The 14,300-nt window shown below is 33.6% G+C and overlaps 2 protein-coding genes across 2 annotated transcripts in view; both read left to right on the top strand.

The window, feature by feature from the left end:
* The window catches only part of LOC147063766 (uncharacterized), a 76,702-nt gene that overhangs the window by 47,679 nt on the left and 14,723 nt on the right, over positions 1–14,300 (top strand). The window lies entirely within an intron of this gene.
* LOC147063767 (uncharacterized) lies at positions 7,962–9,744 on the top strand. The gene has a single exon (XM_085959344.1). It carries the CDS (start codon positions 8,342–8,344, stop codon positions 9,518–9,520), a length of 1,179 nt encoding a protein of 392 aa, XP_085815470.1. The 5' UTR covers positions 7,962–8,341; the 3' UTR covers positions 9,521–9,744.

Genomic DNA, 14,300 nt, shown 5'->3' with positions numbered 1-14,300 from the left:
TGTAAAATAAGGTAGGTAATAATTTTGACACACTATACATTACCATAACTTTATTTGGCATTTATATTATTTGTAACTCAGATAAAAAATATTTTTAAGCAAATTAACAATATATGAAAAAAAAAATCAGCAAGGGATTCAGACGCGAGTTCCTAGCGCGGCACGGAGTATATAACTTTTACGAAAATAATTATAGTCAAACTCGGTTATTACGATCTCTGACATAGCGAGATCTCGGATGTAATAACGAAACATTTGTTGACAATTGGTTTATGATTTTCGCCATACATTTAATTCTTTCACTGTTATAACGAGCAACTTATCGGATATACCGAGCTAAAATACTGTTAATGTGTCGACCGTTTTAAAACATTTCGACCCTAAGCAATAAAATCCGATTGGACAGGATGCCGCCGGGGTCGGATTACGTTTATGACACTAGTAAAGTGTCTAAGTACCTACCTTATTGGTGTTTCACCGACAATAATAAAAAAGTATCCACGCATATGGTTGAAAAATCCAAGGTTTGTGAAGTCCGTAGGTACCTACCAGCGTTAATTACAATAAACAACTTCTTTTGTAGTTTATGAATGCCATGCTCGTTTCGGGGATTTTTACGATGGTTTCCAAATTTTTTATTTTCGGCTTTTTGTGTAATGTGACATGCTCATTTAAAAATACCTATTCTCTGATATAACGAGTAACGCTTATAACAAGCAAATTCAGTCGGTCCCATCTTCCTCGTAATAACCAAGTTCGACTTTATGTTGTCTTGAAATTTAATTGTATTCATCAACATAAAATGTAGCTATACAGGTTGATTGTAATCAAGACGTACTTTTCTGACATTTCGTGAATACCTACAGTTCTAGGTATTAAATCTAATCGAGTACACATTTCTGTTAAACGTGACAAAAAAATACTTTTTCATACATTTTTATAAATTTCTATGCCTAAAATGTATGGAGAAGTTTTAAAATTTTGGTGGCGTATAACAGAAAGAGTATGACAGAGCCAGTGCCTGTCTCGCAATTATTTCAGTCTGGTGTTTTTTCTTTTCCTTCTGTTGTTTTTTTTTATCTCCATACTTTTATGTGCGCTATTTTTGCGTATTCAGACATATCACATACTTTTTTAATCTTTATTATATTATTATATTATAGTCAGGTTATTTTTTATATTTTTTAATGAAAATATTTTTGTTTTTCATACGAACAGACAAAATAATTTTTTTTATAATCTATGAAGAACTAAACACACACTGTAAACCCAACTTTATGCATGCCATTTCGTTACTTTTACATTCCACATATACGTTACCACCAATATAGTTTCGGAGTGGAAGTAACGGATTCTGTTTCAGAAGTGTTTGAAGCCAAAATTTAGCTTAGTTTTATTGTTAAACCTGCGATATGTTTTATTATATCTGTAGTATGAAAGATAAGCTCCATATGTGTAGTATGTGAAATAGAAATATGTGTTTTCTTACCTTATAAATCGTGGTAACAGTAGTGGAACTTCTTAAATGACCAACCCAGAAAGCAACCTGTTCCGATAGCGATACCGACACACACCAACAATTTAAAGTGTACATGGCGATCAGTGTTATACAAAAATGTTGCTACATTAAAAAAAAACATATTTATAGTGAAAATTTTTCGCCTTCATGCTAAAATCGTGGTAACGGAATGTGGAGTTCCACTTTTTCAAATATCCTGGGACACACTTTAAACGTGATTTTTTTTCAATATTGGTACAAATTTACGAAAAAACTATATATTTTCCAAAAATATATAATGTAAGCTGTTGAAAACACTACGAATTTAATTTTACACACTCAAAATTAATGACGAAATCAGACTTTGTTTATTTGAATTTATGGGTGGGACATGGTAAAAACGCACTACCTTTCGATCTAAATAATCAATTAAAAATATATACAGGTCAGATAGTTGTATTTAACTGATTGAATAGAGTAAATTAATAAATTTGCATGTTAAAAGTACATAACTTTCCAACATTTTATAATATAATAACTATGAAAAAATCAATCAAAGTCATGGGACATGCCAAAAACGCAATGTACAAACTTTGGCGAAAATGCCCAGATACGGTAGCTGAACTGCAATAGCCTTGTCGGAAATCCAAGAATATTCTTTTTTAACCGAAATCCAGAAAATAGCCAATGGAACATCGGCAAAATTCAGTTTTTAGAGTCCCATCGTTTCCCAATTCAACTAATTCCTCTCAAATTTATAGAGAAAGCGGTTCTATAGAATTTTCGGCATTGGTTGCGAAACGGTTTCGAATCCAGTCATATTGATTGTATGAATGTAATGATGAAATTTCTTTTGCAGCAATGTTAGTTGTTTTTGAGAGGGATCCAAAATTAATTGCTTGTTTTTAATGGTGGTCTGGTAGGTCCTTTGAAACATTTGTAGAGATCCTTGTCTTAACTCCTTCTAGTTTATCAGAGCACGTCAATATATTATTTTCATTCTGACTTTGCATTGTTTTATTAAATAGTATTTCCAGTACCCTAAACATGAAAGGCGCATCTCATGTGACAGATGATTTTGAAGTATGATAGGCAACGACAACAAACTTAATATACTTATATTCATAGACAATATTTGACAAAATACTAATATTTAATAATTATTAATTATACATGATTCTTATGCTGTCATTCGAAACGATAAGGTGGATAATAACTACTTATAATTTTGTTTATTGGTTGTTGATTGGTTGTCTTAAATGTCTTAAAATTGGGATTTTTAAAGTACCTAACTAGCGTTGGATATAAAGCTTGCTCGTCATAAATTAATGCATAACGAAACATTTATGAACGCACGAGGTCTAAAGATACAGTGAAAGCCATCAATAATTTGTAAGATAAATAATATAATATTGTGACATTGGAGTGGTGGAAACAGTTTTTGGTGACAGCTATGACTGTTGCGAATGGCTTCGCAAAGTATATTTTGACGACGCACCAATAAAAATATATACAGGTGCTTTCCAAATTGAAGCACGAAGATGTTGATTATCATGGATTATTTATAAATGGAAAACAGATAGAAGCCGTATTGGCTGTTTGCGAAACTCTTTTGACCAGACCATCCATGCGGATGTGGTTGTTTTTGTTCGGGATATTTTGACGAGGTACTTAGTGAAAATGGAAAAATGAGAATTTTTCACGTAATTTACATGAAAAAACAATACAAAATACATGAAAAATCATGTAATTAAATTACTCAAAGCTGTGCATTTAAAAAATGTGAAAAAAAATGTTTGATGTTAAAACTTGACGGCCATTCAAAATCAAATTTATAGCTTAATGTAAGAGATAAAAAATTTAAAAATCATGTCAAAAGTTCAAAAAAATATATGTAATCGTATGCATTTAACAAAACAATTTTAAGGTAAATTTAACGGTTCAAGTATCAAGTCACTAAATTAAAAAAAATAATATCTCTCAAGATATAATCTCGAAATCCAAAAAAGCACGTGCACAAACGTAAGCCAATAATAGACAAATTGATGACCTAATAAAAAGTTAAAAAAGTTTGTTGGGTGCCTCGACTTAACGTTCATCAAATATTTCATATCAAATATCTCACGCACTATATGAGAAAAAAATTAAAAAAGTATGCAGAATTGCGCATTACCTATGCGACAAGAGATTTCACTAAAAAAAATATTTTTAAACCCACGCAGTCAGGTTTTGCATACAAACTTAAAAATTAAATAGCGCGCTGAATACAGATGAAAAGGCAAAAAAGAATCGTGCACTAACGTTCACTACCAACGCACTAGTGTTAACAATTTATTTTTGAAAAAAATCTAAGTTTAGTGACACAAGTATCCAGCATTTAGCTGGGTCACCCAAATTGAAATCCGAATAACCCCCTTAATGTGCGTGCACAAACGAAAGAAACGCGTGCACAAACGTGCACTAACGATGCACAAACGAATGCACACAAAAAAAGTTGAAATTTCAACATTGGGTGACCCAACGTTTAGCTGGAACACCCAATTTGAAATTGGAATTTTTCGGTTATTATAGGTGCACAAACGAAAAAAAATCGTGCACTAACGATGCACAAATAAACGCACCCAAGGAGTTTTAACATTGGGTGATCCAGGTAAATGGACCTAATATTTGGAGAAGAATCAAAAATATAGTACCTACGGAATTTAATATTGCTGCCCTTCTATTAACTTTACCTATTGTACCTAGTATTAAATTGTAATAAGTAGATAAGTACTTAGGTAGGTGCTTACTCAGTGCCGTCACTAGACAAAATGCCGCCCCTAGGCAGCGCTAAAATGCCACCTCATTTTTTATACCATATTTTTTATCATCCTTCCATGACTCTAATATCTAAGAAATGTGTTGTATGGATATAATACTAACTAAATGTATATTATGTCTAATTTAAATGCCATCTCTACTTCAAAAGACAATATTGCGAGCCCACGGTTTTCAGATACAATTCAATATACCTACACCTGACAACTTTCAAAACTCTCGAGTGACTGGCAAAAATATTTGGACAAATTAATTAGGTACTCTCCAACAAGAAGATTTAGGCAAAAGCCGGAAGGCGTTGTTGTCGACTAAATGGGAGGAGCTTGTTAGTTTATAATGGAATTGCGGTTAAAAATGAGAGGAGATTGTAGTTCGCAGTTTGAACACGTAGCCAAGAAGATGTTGTTCGATTATAAGTACCTATAATTTAAATATAATTCTCAAATCTGCACGTGTCATTGTTCGTCATCAAGGTTGTGACGTCCAAAGACAACGGAAGTAAACTAGACATCGCAAACCCGACAAAAAATACACTCCGGTTAAACATTCCATATCAATTAATACATTTTGTTTCCAACCAGTTAGCTGTATTTTTTAATGGAGAGATAATATTTCCGTAATTACTAAGTTAGATACCTATTTCTATATAAATAAAAACCTGCCGGGGCTGAAAGTCTTTTTCATCCTACCACGCGCCACCAATGGAAGATTCCGACTTAAAGTTGTCAAAAATTTCCGTAACAAAATACGCTATAACCTTCAATGCGTATTTCAAAACCCCCTATAACACCTTTTCATTTTGTTGAGAAAATCAATAAAAACTTCTCAGTTTATGGATAAAGGGACTATCGATGTTTTACTTTTTTGCCCAATGATGGAGTATTTTTGGAAATATTTTGCATATCTATTTATATTGTTAACTTGTTGTTGACTTAATGTTTGGTTATAGCGGCTTTTGTAAGTTACATAGTGTTATAGCGGTTTTTGAAATACGCATTGAAGGTTATAGCGTATTTTGTTACGGAAATTTTTGACAACTTTAAGTCGGAATCTTCCATTGGTGGCGCGTGGTAGGATGAAAAAGACTTTCAGCCCCGGCAGGTTTTTATTAATCTTACCCCTATTCCCGGACAAATTTGAGTGAAATTGGTTTTTTCTAGTAAATGATATAATCTTGGTTTATTGGCTTATTTGTGGGAATATTTAAATAAAACTTTCAGGAACAATCAAAAACAGTTTAATAATGACGAATAGTGTGATATTTCTGCCAGCAGATGCTTTTGTGAAGAGGAACATCACACTCTTTACACATGTACCGAGTCTCGCTCCTTTTTTTATTTTTGGCATATACCTTGCATAGCTTTGATGGATATGCCTTTTTCTACGTCGTTAGAATCGCCTGTAAGGTATGTCTGGACATGTCTTCAGATAACCTTACAGGCTAATCCAGCGCCACATGATGCCTCAGTGCTGGAGAAGACGAGACATCGGTACCAAAAGACATTAAAGAAATTGAATACTCTACTAAAAAATCTTTAAATTCTAACTTACGACTTGGGTTACATTTAAAAAAAATCAATGAACAGACTGAACGTCAACATTCACTTTTACACTTGGGTCAGCAGTAAACGGTCCAGGTGCTGGAGTGTAGTCTTCTGTTGACCACGGTTCAGTAACACTGGCACTAAACCTCGCATTTCCTCCTCGGCTGCCTCTGGGACGACCGCCCCTACTTCCTTTTCCACGCCGTCCACCCGCTCGACCTCTGGTTTCTGTCCGAGATGGGCCAGGGAGTAGGTCCTCGGACGTGTCGACTCCTGACACCATACTGGTTTCATCTAGCACCTCTGTAATGCGGTTAATGAAACCGTTGAAGTCGTCCTCAAAGTTGCTCTAGTGGCCGGCGGTGAAATCGGTGATGTCTGCGACATCGGTGGTGGCATCCAGTAGAACATCTGAATCAGAGTCATATAATAACTCGAATGCATAATCCTGCTCAGAGTCGCCTGTTCCAAAGGCCTCCCATTTCAATGCGTGAAAATAGGCTGGAATCAAAACAAAATTCCACATTAGTAAACAGAATTTAATTCTTGGGAAACATGAGGCTTTATCAAAATATTCGATTGTCTTATATAAATTATATTTTGCGTATAAATTATTATCTTGTCGTCGCTATAGGATTTGTTTCCCGAATATCCATTTTAGTCGAAATCGACATTTTAATGCAGTTCGATTTCTTTTACCGAACTCTACCGAAATCATTTATAAAAACAATATATTTTTATCTAGAAATAGAGATATTTAAAAAAAAAACCCGAATAGGCCATATTAAGCAACAATTATTCCGTGCTTTTCTCCCGAACGTCCAACTATCCGTTCCTGAATATCCAAGTTAATTTGTGTCAAAATATACCGCTGGCTGAGTTTTTATTTCCCGAATATCACTTAAGCCAATCAAACCGCGCTGATCTCGTGCATCTCGCTCCCACATTCACGCTGTCTAGCTCTAAAACAATCACGCCCGCAATCATACTTTTTGGCCCTCCGGATTCATCTTTCAAAGTTCGAGCTGTTAAGTATTGTTTTTAAAGTTACCATTGTTTTAATAGTGAGTTCAACAAATTTGAAGAGATAAATCATGGCTGATACGTCACCAGTTCGCCCTGAACTTACAACAGAGTTATGGAAGTGAGTATTTTAACCTAAATAACTGTATTTTGTATCGATGAATAGCGACAAAACCCAACGGTCATATGAATTATACAGCATTTCTACAGTGTGACCCGGTAACTACCGTAACGTAAAGAATTAATTATTATTTCTTCATCAAACATGGTTTGTCTTTATTTTACTTTTAACGTAGGTACCTATTTCTGTGAAAATAAAGACGGTGATATTATTTATTTTAGAATGCGTTAATAGTTAATTTAATTTATTATTTACGTTACCTAGTAATATTTTATTTAGTTAATATTATACACTTACGATATAATATGTACTAATCTAATATTATCAGCTAATGGTTAATAATTTATACATGCTCACATAGTTCTTATTCCTTACAATAATAAATATATAATATTTATTTGGTGGTTTGTAATAAAACTAACAAGTTCGATTGAAGACCATAATGACGCATTATTTTTCTGTCAATAAGAATATCATATAAAAATGTTACAATATGGAAAGAAAAAATAGAAATTGATTGTATTAAAACTTAAATTTTACTTTGGTCCTAATCTCGAATTGTTTAATGAAATTTTGACTACGTCATTTTTAGGGTTTGTATTATATGAAAACAGCTTCCTTTTATTTAATTTGCTTATTTTATTTTGTGTTTTATTTAAATTTACCTTTTTCCAGTACCTTCAGAGACTGTATAGAAGCCCCGTCACCAAACCAAACCCAAGGCGAAGAGAATGAGATGTCCATAATATGTTCCTCTTCTCAAAATTCCTGTGGCGTTAAAAGAAAAATTAATCCAACGGAGTGGACACGAAATGTCCGGAAAAATAAAAGGGAACATGGCGAAGAATACGTCGATATTATGAAGAAAACACATCCAGCAAAAATTGTGAAAAGCACATGTTTCCCAACATGTCATCTAAAATGTATGAGTAAATTTACGGAAGACGAAAGAAAAATTATCCACTCTCAATTTTATAAGTTAAGTGATGATAAAAAAACCATTATTACAGCAAATATACAACGAGGTCAATACCAACAAGAAAACGGACAAAGAAAGAAACAAGTCGGAAACGCTTCTCATATACTTATTATTTTGAACTGCTTGCCGAAAAAATTAAGGTGTGCCAAAAATTTTTTTGCAGCACTTTAGACATCTGTGATAGTAGAGTGTATTATTTTCACGAGAAGGTGCAAAATAGTGTGACAAATGTGCCTAGAACCCCGACAAAAGGGAAATATGTGAAGAGGTGTACAAGCACTACTGATTTAGATATTGTCCGGTCTCACATTCAATCGTTTCCGGCTGTTGAATCGCACTACTGTCGGAAGAGCACAACCATGAAATATCTTGAAGCATCATTGAACGTACAGAAAATGTACGACTTGTATTTTTCACAAACGGAAAACCCGGTCAAAATAAACATTTACCGTGAAGTATTTAAACGAGATTTTAGCCTGGCATTTCAACATCCAAAAAAAGATCGGTGTGATTCGTGTGAAAAATTTAAATACCTGAAAAATCCAACTGCTGACGAAATTATGGACAACGACAAACATATCCAAAGAAAAGTTGAAGGCGCTGAAGAAAGAACCAAAGACAGAGGTATTATAATTAATACCAATGTTAATAATGTTACTCTTGTTTCTGCTGTGGTAACATTTGATTTACAAAATGTTTTTAGTTTGCCCAAAGCTAATGTTTCCAATTTTTATTATAGAAGCAAAATTAATATGTATAATTTAACCGGTCATTGCAATAGTCATATATATAACGCAATTTGGCACGAAGGATATAGTGGTCGCTCAGGTAACGATATTGCAAGTGCGCTTATTAAAATATTAAAAGCTATCGCTTCGGACAATCCGGATGTCCAACATTTAATATTATGGTCGGATAGTTGCGTCCCACAAAATAAAAACTCTTTCATGAGCACCGCCATAAAAAACTTTTTATTGAATCAGGAGATAAAAACAATTAAAGTCGTAGAGCAAAAATTTTCTGAGCCAGGTCATGGAAACATTCAAGAGATCGATTCAGCACACAGTGTCATAGAAAAATCATTAAGAAACATCGAAATATATAGCCCATTGGGATTAGTTCGCCAATTTTTAAAAATTCGTAGCGTTAAAAATAAATTTGTCGTATTACAAATGATGGCAGGTGATAGTCTTGATTATGGGAATGCAGCGGTAAAACTATTGTACGCACAAATTCCGTACACAAAAATTAAACATATTCGTTATAACCTCGACCAAATTGATTTAGTAGAATATAAAATATCATTTGCCTCAGATTTCATAACAGTTAATATTTATAAGAAAGTTAACCGTACACCGTCTAACAAGGAAATAAGTTTTCCTACAATTCGAAGGATGTCCACTAATATCACGAAATTGACCGAGAAAAAAGTGAAAGATTTGATAGCAATGTTTCCATACATGCCAGACATTGATGTCACATATTATAAAGCTATTTTAGGATTAAGCGATAAAGGACTTTTTCCTAATTCGATTTAGACAAATGTTTTTAGACCTAAGATTAGCATAGATCAACGTTACCAGGCGACATTTTTAATGATCCCGTCTATTAACCAAATACTCATTCACTTATTTTTATTAATTATGTACCGATATGTCTTTGTAAAATTTTATGCTTTTTGTAAAAAATGCTAAATGTAATCCTAGTGCATAAACTAAACGTTTTAAAACATGTTTATGACTACATTTTCTATGTGACTCCACTTGACCATAGTCTTTTTTTTTGTAATTTATTATAAGTAGACTTATTTGTATAAGTGTATTGCAATATTATAATGGGTAAAAAATGATTAATTTTAAATGATTTTAAAAATTTTGATTATTGTTTATGATTCAAATCTGTCAACGAATTTATTATAGGCACAAATTGTCCAAAACCGTTTACTTGTCGAAGTAAAAACTTTTATTTCTATGGATTGAGAACCTCTGAGTCGTGCGTAAATAATTTTTATCCATTGCATGTAATTTGCACTCATGTTTATGTGACATATTTATGTGGCGACTCAAGAGTCTAGACTCGGTATCAATGACTAATTCTGGCAAATATAACAAAAGATCATTGTTTAAATGTGGGTATTTGAAACAAGGTGTTAAGTTTCATGGTTAGTTTGAACCATATTTATTTTTCTATTTATATAATTATTATAATCTAAAATGTGTACTGTTAGTTTTCTTATTTTTTGTATGAATACTTATTTGACAAAGATTGGGGTGATCAAAATAAATTATCAACTAACTGTATGAAAATCGTATGTACGAGGGTGGGTCAATAAGTCCTTAGAAAAGCCGACAGGTGGCGCGACTAGTACTGTAAGCGGTTTGTTTTCATGCAGCGGCACTACCGATTCAGTATGCTGCGAAGTTTCAATCAGATTGGTCGGGTTGTTGTGTGTTTCTCGTACATTTAAAAAAAAAAAATTGCTTGTGGAAAATGGAAAAATGGAAAATGGAGAAAATTGAGTTTAGAGCTGTTATTAAACATTTTAATATAAAAGGGTTAACAGCAAAGGAAATAAAAAATGAGTTGGATTTAGTTCACGGCATATCTGCTCCTTCACTTGCAACTATTTATAACTGGTTAAATGAATTTAAACGTGGTCGTACATCAACAAAGGATGAACCACGCTCAGGACGTCCTGTAGAGGTGACTACACCAGAAATGGTCAATAAAATCCACGATATGGTGTTAAGTGACCGAAGATTAAAGTTGAGTGAGATAATTTAGGTTACAGGGATCTCAAAAGGTAGCGTCATTTCTATTTTACATGACAAATTGGGCATGAAAAATATTTTTGCAAGATGGGTGCCGCGTTTGCTCACAGTCGACAATAAACGCAATAGGGTGGTGGCCTCTAAAGCCCTGTTGTCGCTCATGCAACGCAATCCGGATGAATTTTTTCGTCGCTTTGTGACTGTAGATGAAACATGGATACACCATTATACTCCCGAGACGAAAGAACAGTCAAAGCAGTGGATTGCGAAGGCAAACCATGTCCAAAGAAGGCGAAAACCGTAAAATCAGCTGGTAAGGTTATGGCTACTGTATTTTGGGATGCACGTAAAATTATTTTCGTTGACTATTTGGAAAAAGGAAAAACAATAACAGGGGATTATTATGCATCTTTATTGGACCAGCTAAAAAACAAAATTGAAGAAAAACGGCCTCATTTAAACAGGAAAAAAATCCTCTTTCATCAGGACAATGCCCGTGTTCACACATGTTTACGATCAATGGCTAAAATTGAAGAATTGAAGTTCGAATTGGTTGACCACCCACCGTATTCGCCAGATTTAGCCCCCAGTGACTTTTTCCTTTTCCCAAACTTAAAAAAATGGCTAAGTGGACAACGTTTTTTTTCAAATGAAGAAGTCATCGATCGGACAAATGCTTATTTTGAGGACCTTCCGAAAACTTATTTTTCTGACGGTTTAAAAAAAATTGAGAAACGTCTAACCAAGTGTATTGAGCTCCAAGGAGATTATGTTGAGAAATAAAAAAAAAATACAAAAATAAAAACTGTTTTAATGCTTTTTTCTAAGGAATTATTGACCCACCCTCGTACCTACTCTTCGGAAACTATAAACCATAGTTTGAAAAACATTAAATCATTAATAAATACAAATATTTATTTAATTATCGATACATTTTTGACGAATCCTGAAAATTCCATGTCAATATGTCGACGCATTAAAGAGATATTGCGATTTTAATAAAAACGTCGATATTTTTCGCGACTGCAAAAAAGGTACCTACCAATTTATTGTTTTACCTAATCACGTACGGTAAATAAAGTATTATAATTATATGTTGTATACGTACATAGATATATCTTGTTGTTTAAATAAACTATATTTTTATTGAAGAAATTTATTCGCTATCAATAAAAATGTTGTCTGAAGGTACATCAATTTCCTTTACACGTTTTGTCGCGACAGCTAATCGGTTTACACGATCTGGTTTCGGTGTAGCATGTTTTTTTTTAATATTTTAATCACTCAGGTACCTACGTGATAATATTGGAATATTATTTATATCATTGTGAAAAATTCTTCTGTCTAGAACCAATGATTTTTAATGCGCACTATGCGCTCGTCGAGAGTTTCAAAAACTATGAATGAAGTACAATGCACTTCAATTATCTTTGTTGGTTTCACTATTTTGCTATATTTTTTTCTGTTCACTTGTTTAACTATTTACTTTACTTATACATATTATTATTTTTGTTTACTGAACCCTCTCTATTTTATTCTGTATTGAATTTCTATTTCTCTATATCTGTAAGTATTAATTGTCGTATTTGTATTACATAATTGAAGAGGCCTTGTGCTTTCCAGTGTAAAGTAAATAATGTTGTTTAATAAAAAAAGGACTAAATACTTGTTTTTTTTATTTATACAAGAATTATGAAGTTTCAAAACTATGGCCCGCGCGACGAACGTAAGTTGCCACGCGGTTTTTCCCCTCTGTTTTCGATCGAGCAAGCGCAAGTGCCTAGCAGTTAGGGTTGCCAACTTTTCCTGTGACGATTACGGGACAAATATCTCAAAACTGAACATCACCATCAGTCAGCCATTACCTAATTTTCTGAGGAAACTTTTTATGTGCAACTTAATTACATATACCTATACAGAGCTTTTTTTAAACAAAGGTGCCGGAACTCACTTCTTGCCAAACTTCTTACCTTCTAAAGAAAATTACATTCAAATATAATTTAAAGCAACCTTTTCTATGCCAGGAAGCGCATAAAAAATTAAACAAACAAACAAATAGGTACACATAAACAACTAAAGTTGTAAAAAATAATATTGTAAAAACATATATTTGAATAAAAGTATGTGGTGCTTTCCATAGTCCCCATATCCTGAAGCGGGCCCCCAGTCCAGGATCTTTGGCGGACCCTTACCTATACACACATATTACACTAAGATTAAAGGCAGTGTGACCCTCTATAGTAGCGTTTTTCAAATGGTGTTCGAGGTAAAATTAAGGGTATTCAGTGTATCATAAACATTAACCAAAAAATGCAATTCCACAACATTTATTTTAAAATGTAAATACGCCTGAAGGAAAGAAGCTCCGCAAGCGATTTTTTTACGTTTAGAGCAAATTTGTGATGTGCGTTTATCTCACTTATCTGGGCGATCCCCCAGGCTAGAGCCCTGTCAGCCCTCTCGTTTTGGGGGCCATGGTATTTTCAAAGTTCAGTCCAATTCTCGTCTGGCAAATCGTCTCGATTCCTTTTCTTAGCGTTACGAGTCTATGGCCGAATGTCTTACACTGAGTAACCACCGATCAACGTATTTTGAAGGATCGAGAAGTGTCAAAGATGGTCAGGCGAGTTTGATAAACAAAACTGCCGAACCTTTTTTGGTCTTCAATAAAACTCTTATTGGGGTAAAAATTAGATTCATTTTCGAAAATTCACTTTCACGTTCACTTGAAGACATGGTAATATAACTCAAGGCATATATTAAACGCGATGGTTTTCCAGGATATATCTTTTCCTATGAGATGATGCAGGAAAATTAGCTTGTAGTATGTACCTAAGCGCGAACATTGTTTCACCTAATTGCTTTTGAAACATTAAAAATACCGTAAAAAATGTGCCTATAACGCATCGATGACAATTTTGATTTGTAATATATTTGGGAAAACGGATAATTGCTCCCATGTCAATTCAGAAAATTCTTTATTTTTCTTTAAAGAAAGACATTTTATTTTGTTAAAAATATTACTTTCGTTAAATAAATAATTTTCTTTCAAATATGTGATACATCTCGTAAGAAAACAATTAGCATCAGATATGAAATCATTCTTCTCGTTTTTTAGCAATTTATAAATTTCCGGGACAATTGAGTATTCATCCGGGATCTGGGACAGCGATTCCGATTCCGGGAAATTTCGGCCAATCCGGGATGGTTGGCAACCCTACTTGCAGTCCGGTAGTCCATGGGGCTCAAACCTTAGGCAAAATCCGCATGCGACGCCCTTTTGGGTAAGGCAATTATTATTTTTCATTTTTCAACGGCTCTTGGTTTTTTTAGTAAGTACTAATCACCGCTCATGGTTCTAATAAATATGCGATACAAAGATTGTCAGTGTTGCTCAACGATTATATTTCTCAAAATACTTGAAAGAAGATAGCATTTGCTGTAAACATAATGGTTGTGGTACTGAGAAGTAGGTGGGGAGCGGAATAAACGATAGACTCGTATGGTAGGTAATAGATAGGCAGATAATTATCAGCAGGTAATACGT

This window comes from Rhyacophila brunnea, unplaced genomic scaffold, assembly GCF_057557595.1.
Source record: "Rhyacophila brunnea isolate RB1 unplaced genomic scaffold, BYU_Rbru_1.0 scaffold_88, whole genome shotgun sequence".
NCBI classification, from domain to species: domain Eukaryota; kingdom Metazoa; phylum Arthropoda; class Insecta; order Trichoptera; family Rhyacophilidae; genus Rhyacophila; species Rhyacophila brunnea.
This window is presented reverse-complemented; position numbering and strand designations above follow the sequence as displayed.

Coding starts and splice junctions, on each gene's coding strand:
- LOC147063767 (XM_085959344.1), top strand. CDS start 8,342: ATGAAATATCTTGAAGCATCATTGAACGTACAGAAAATGTACGACTTG.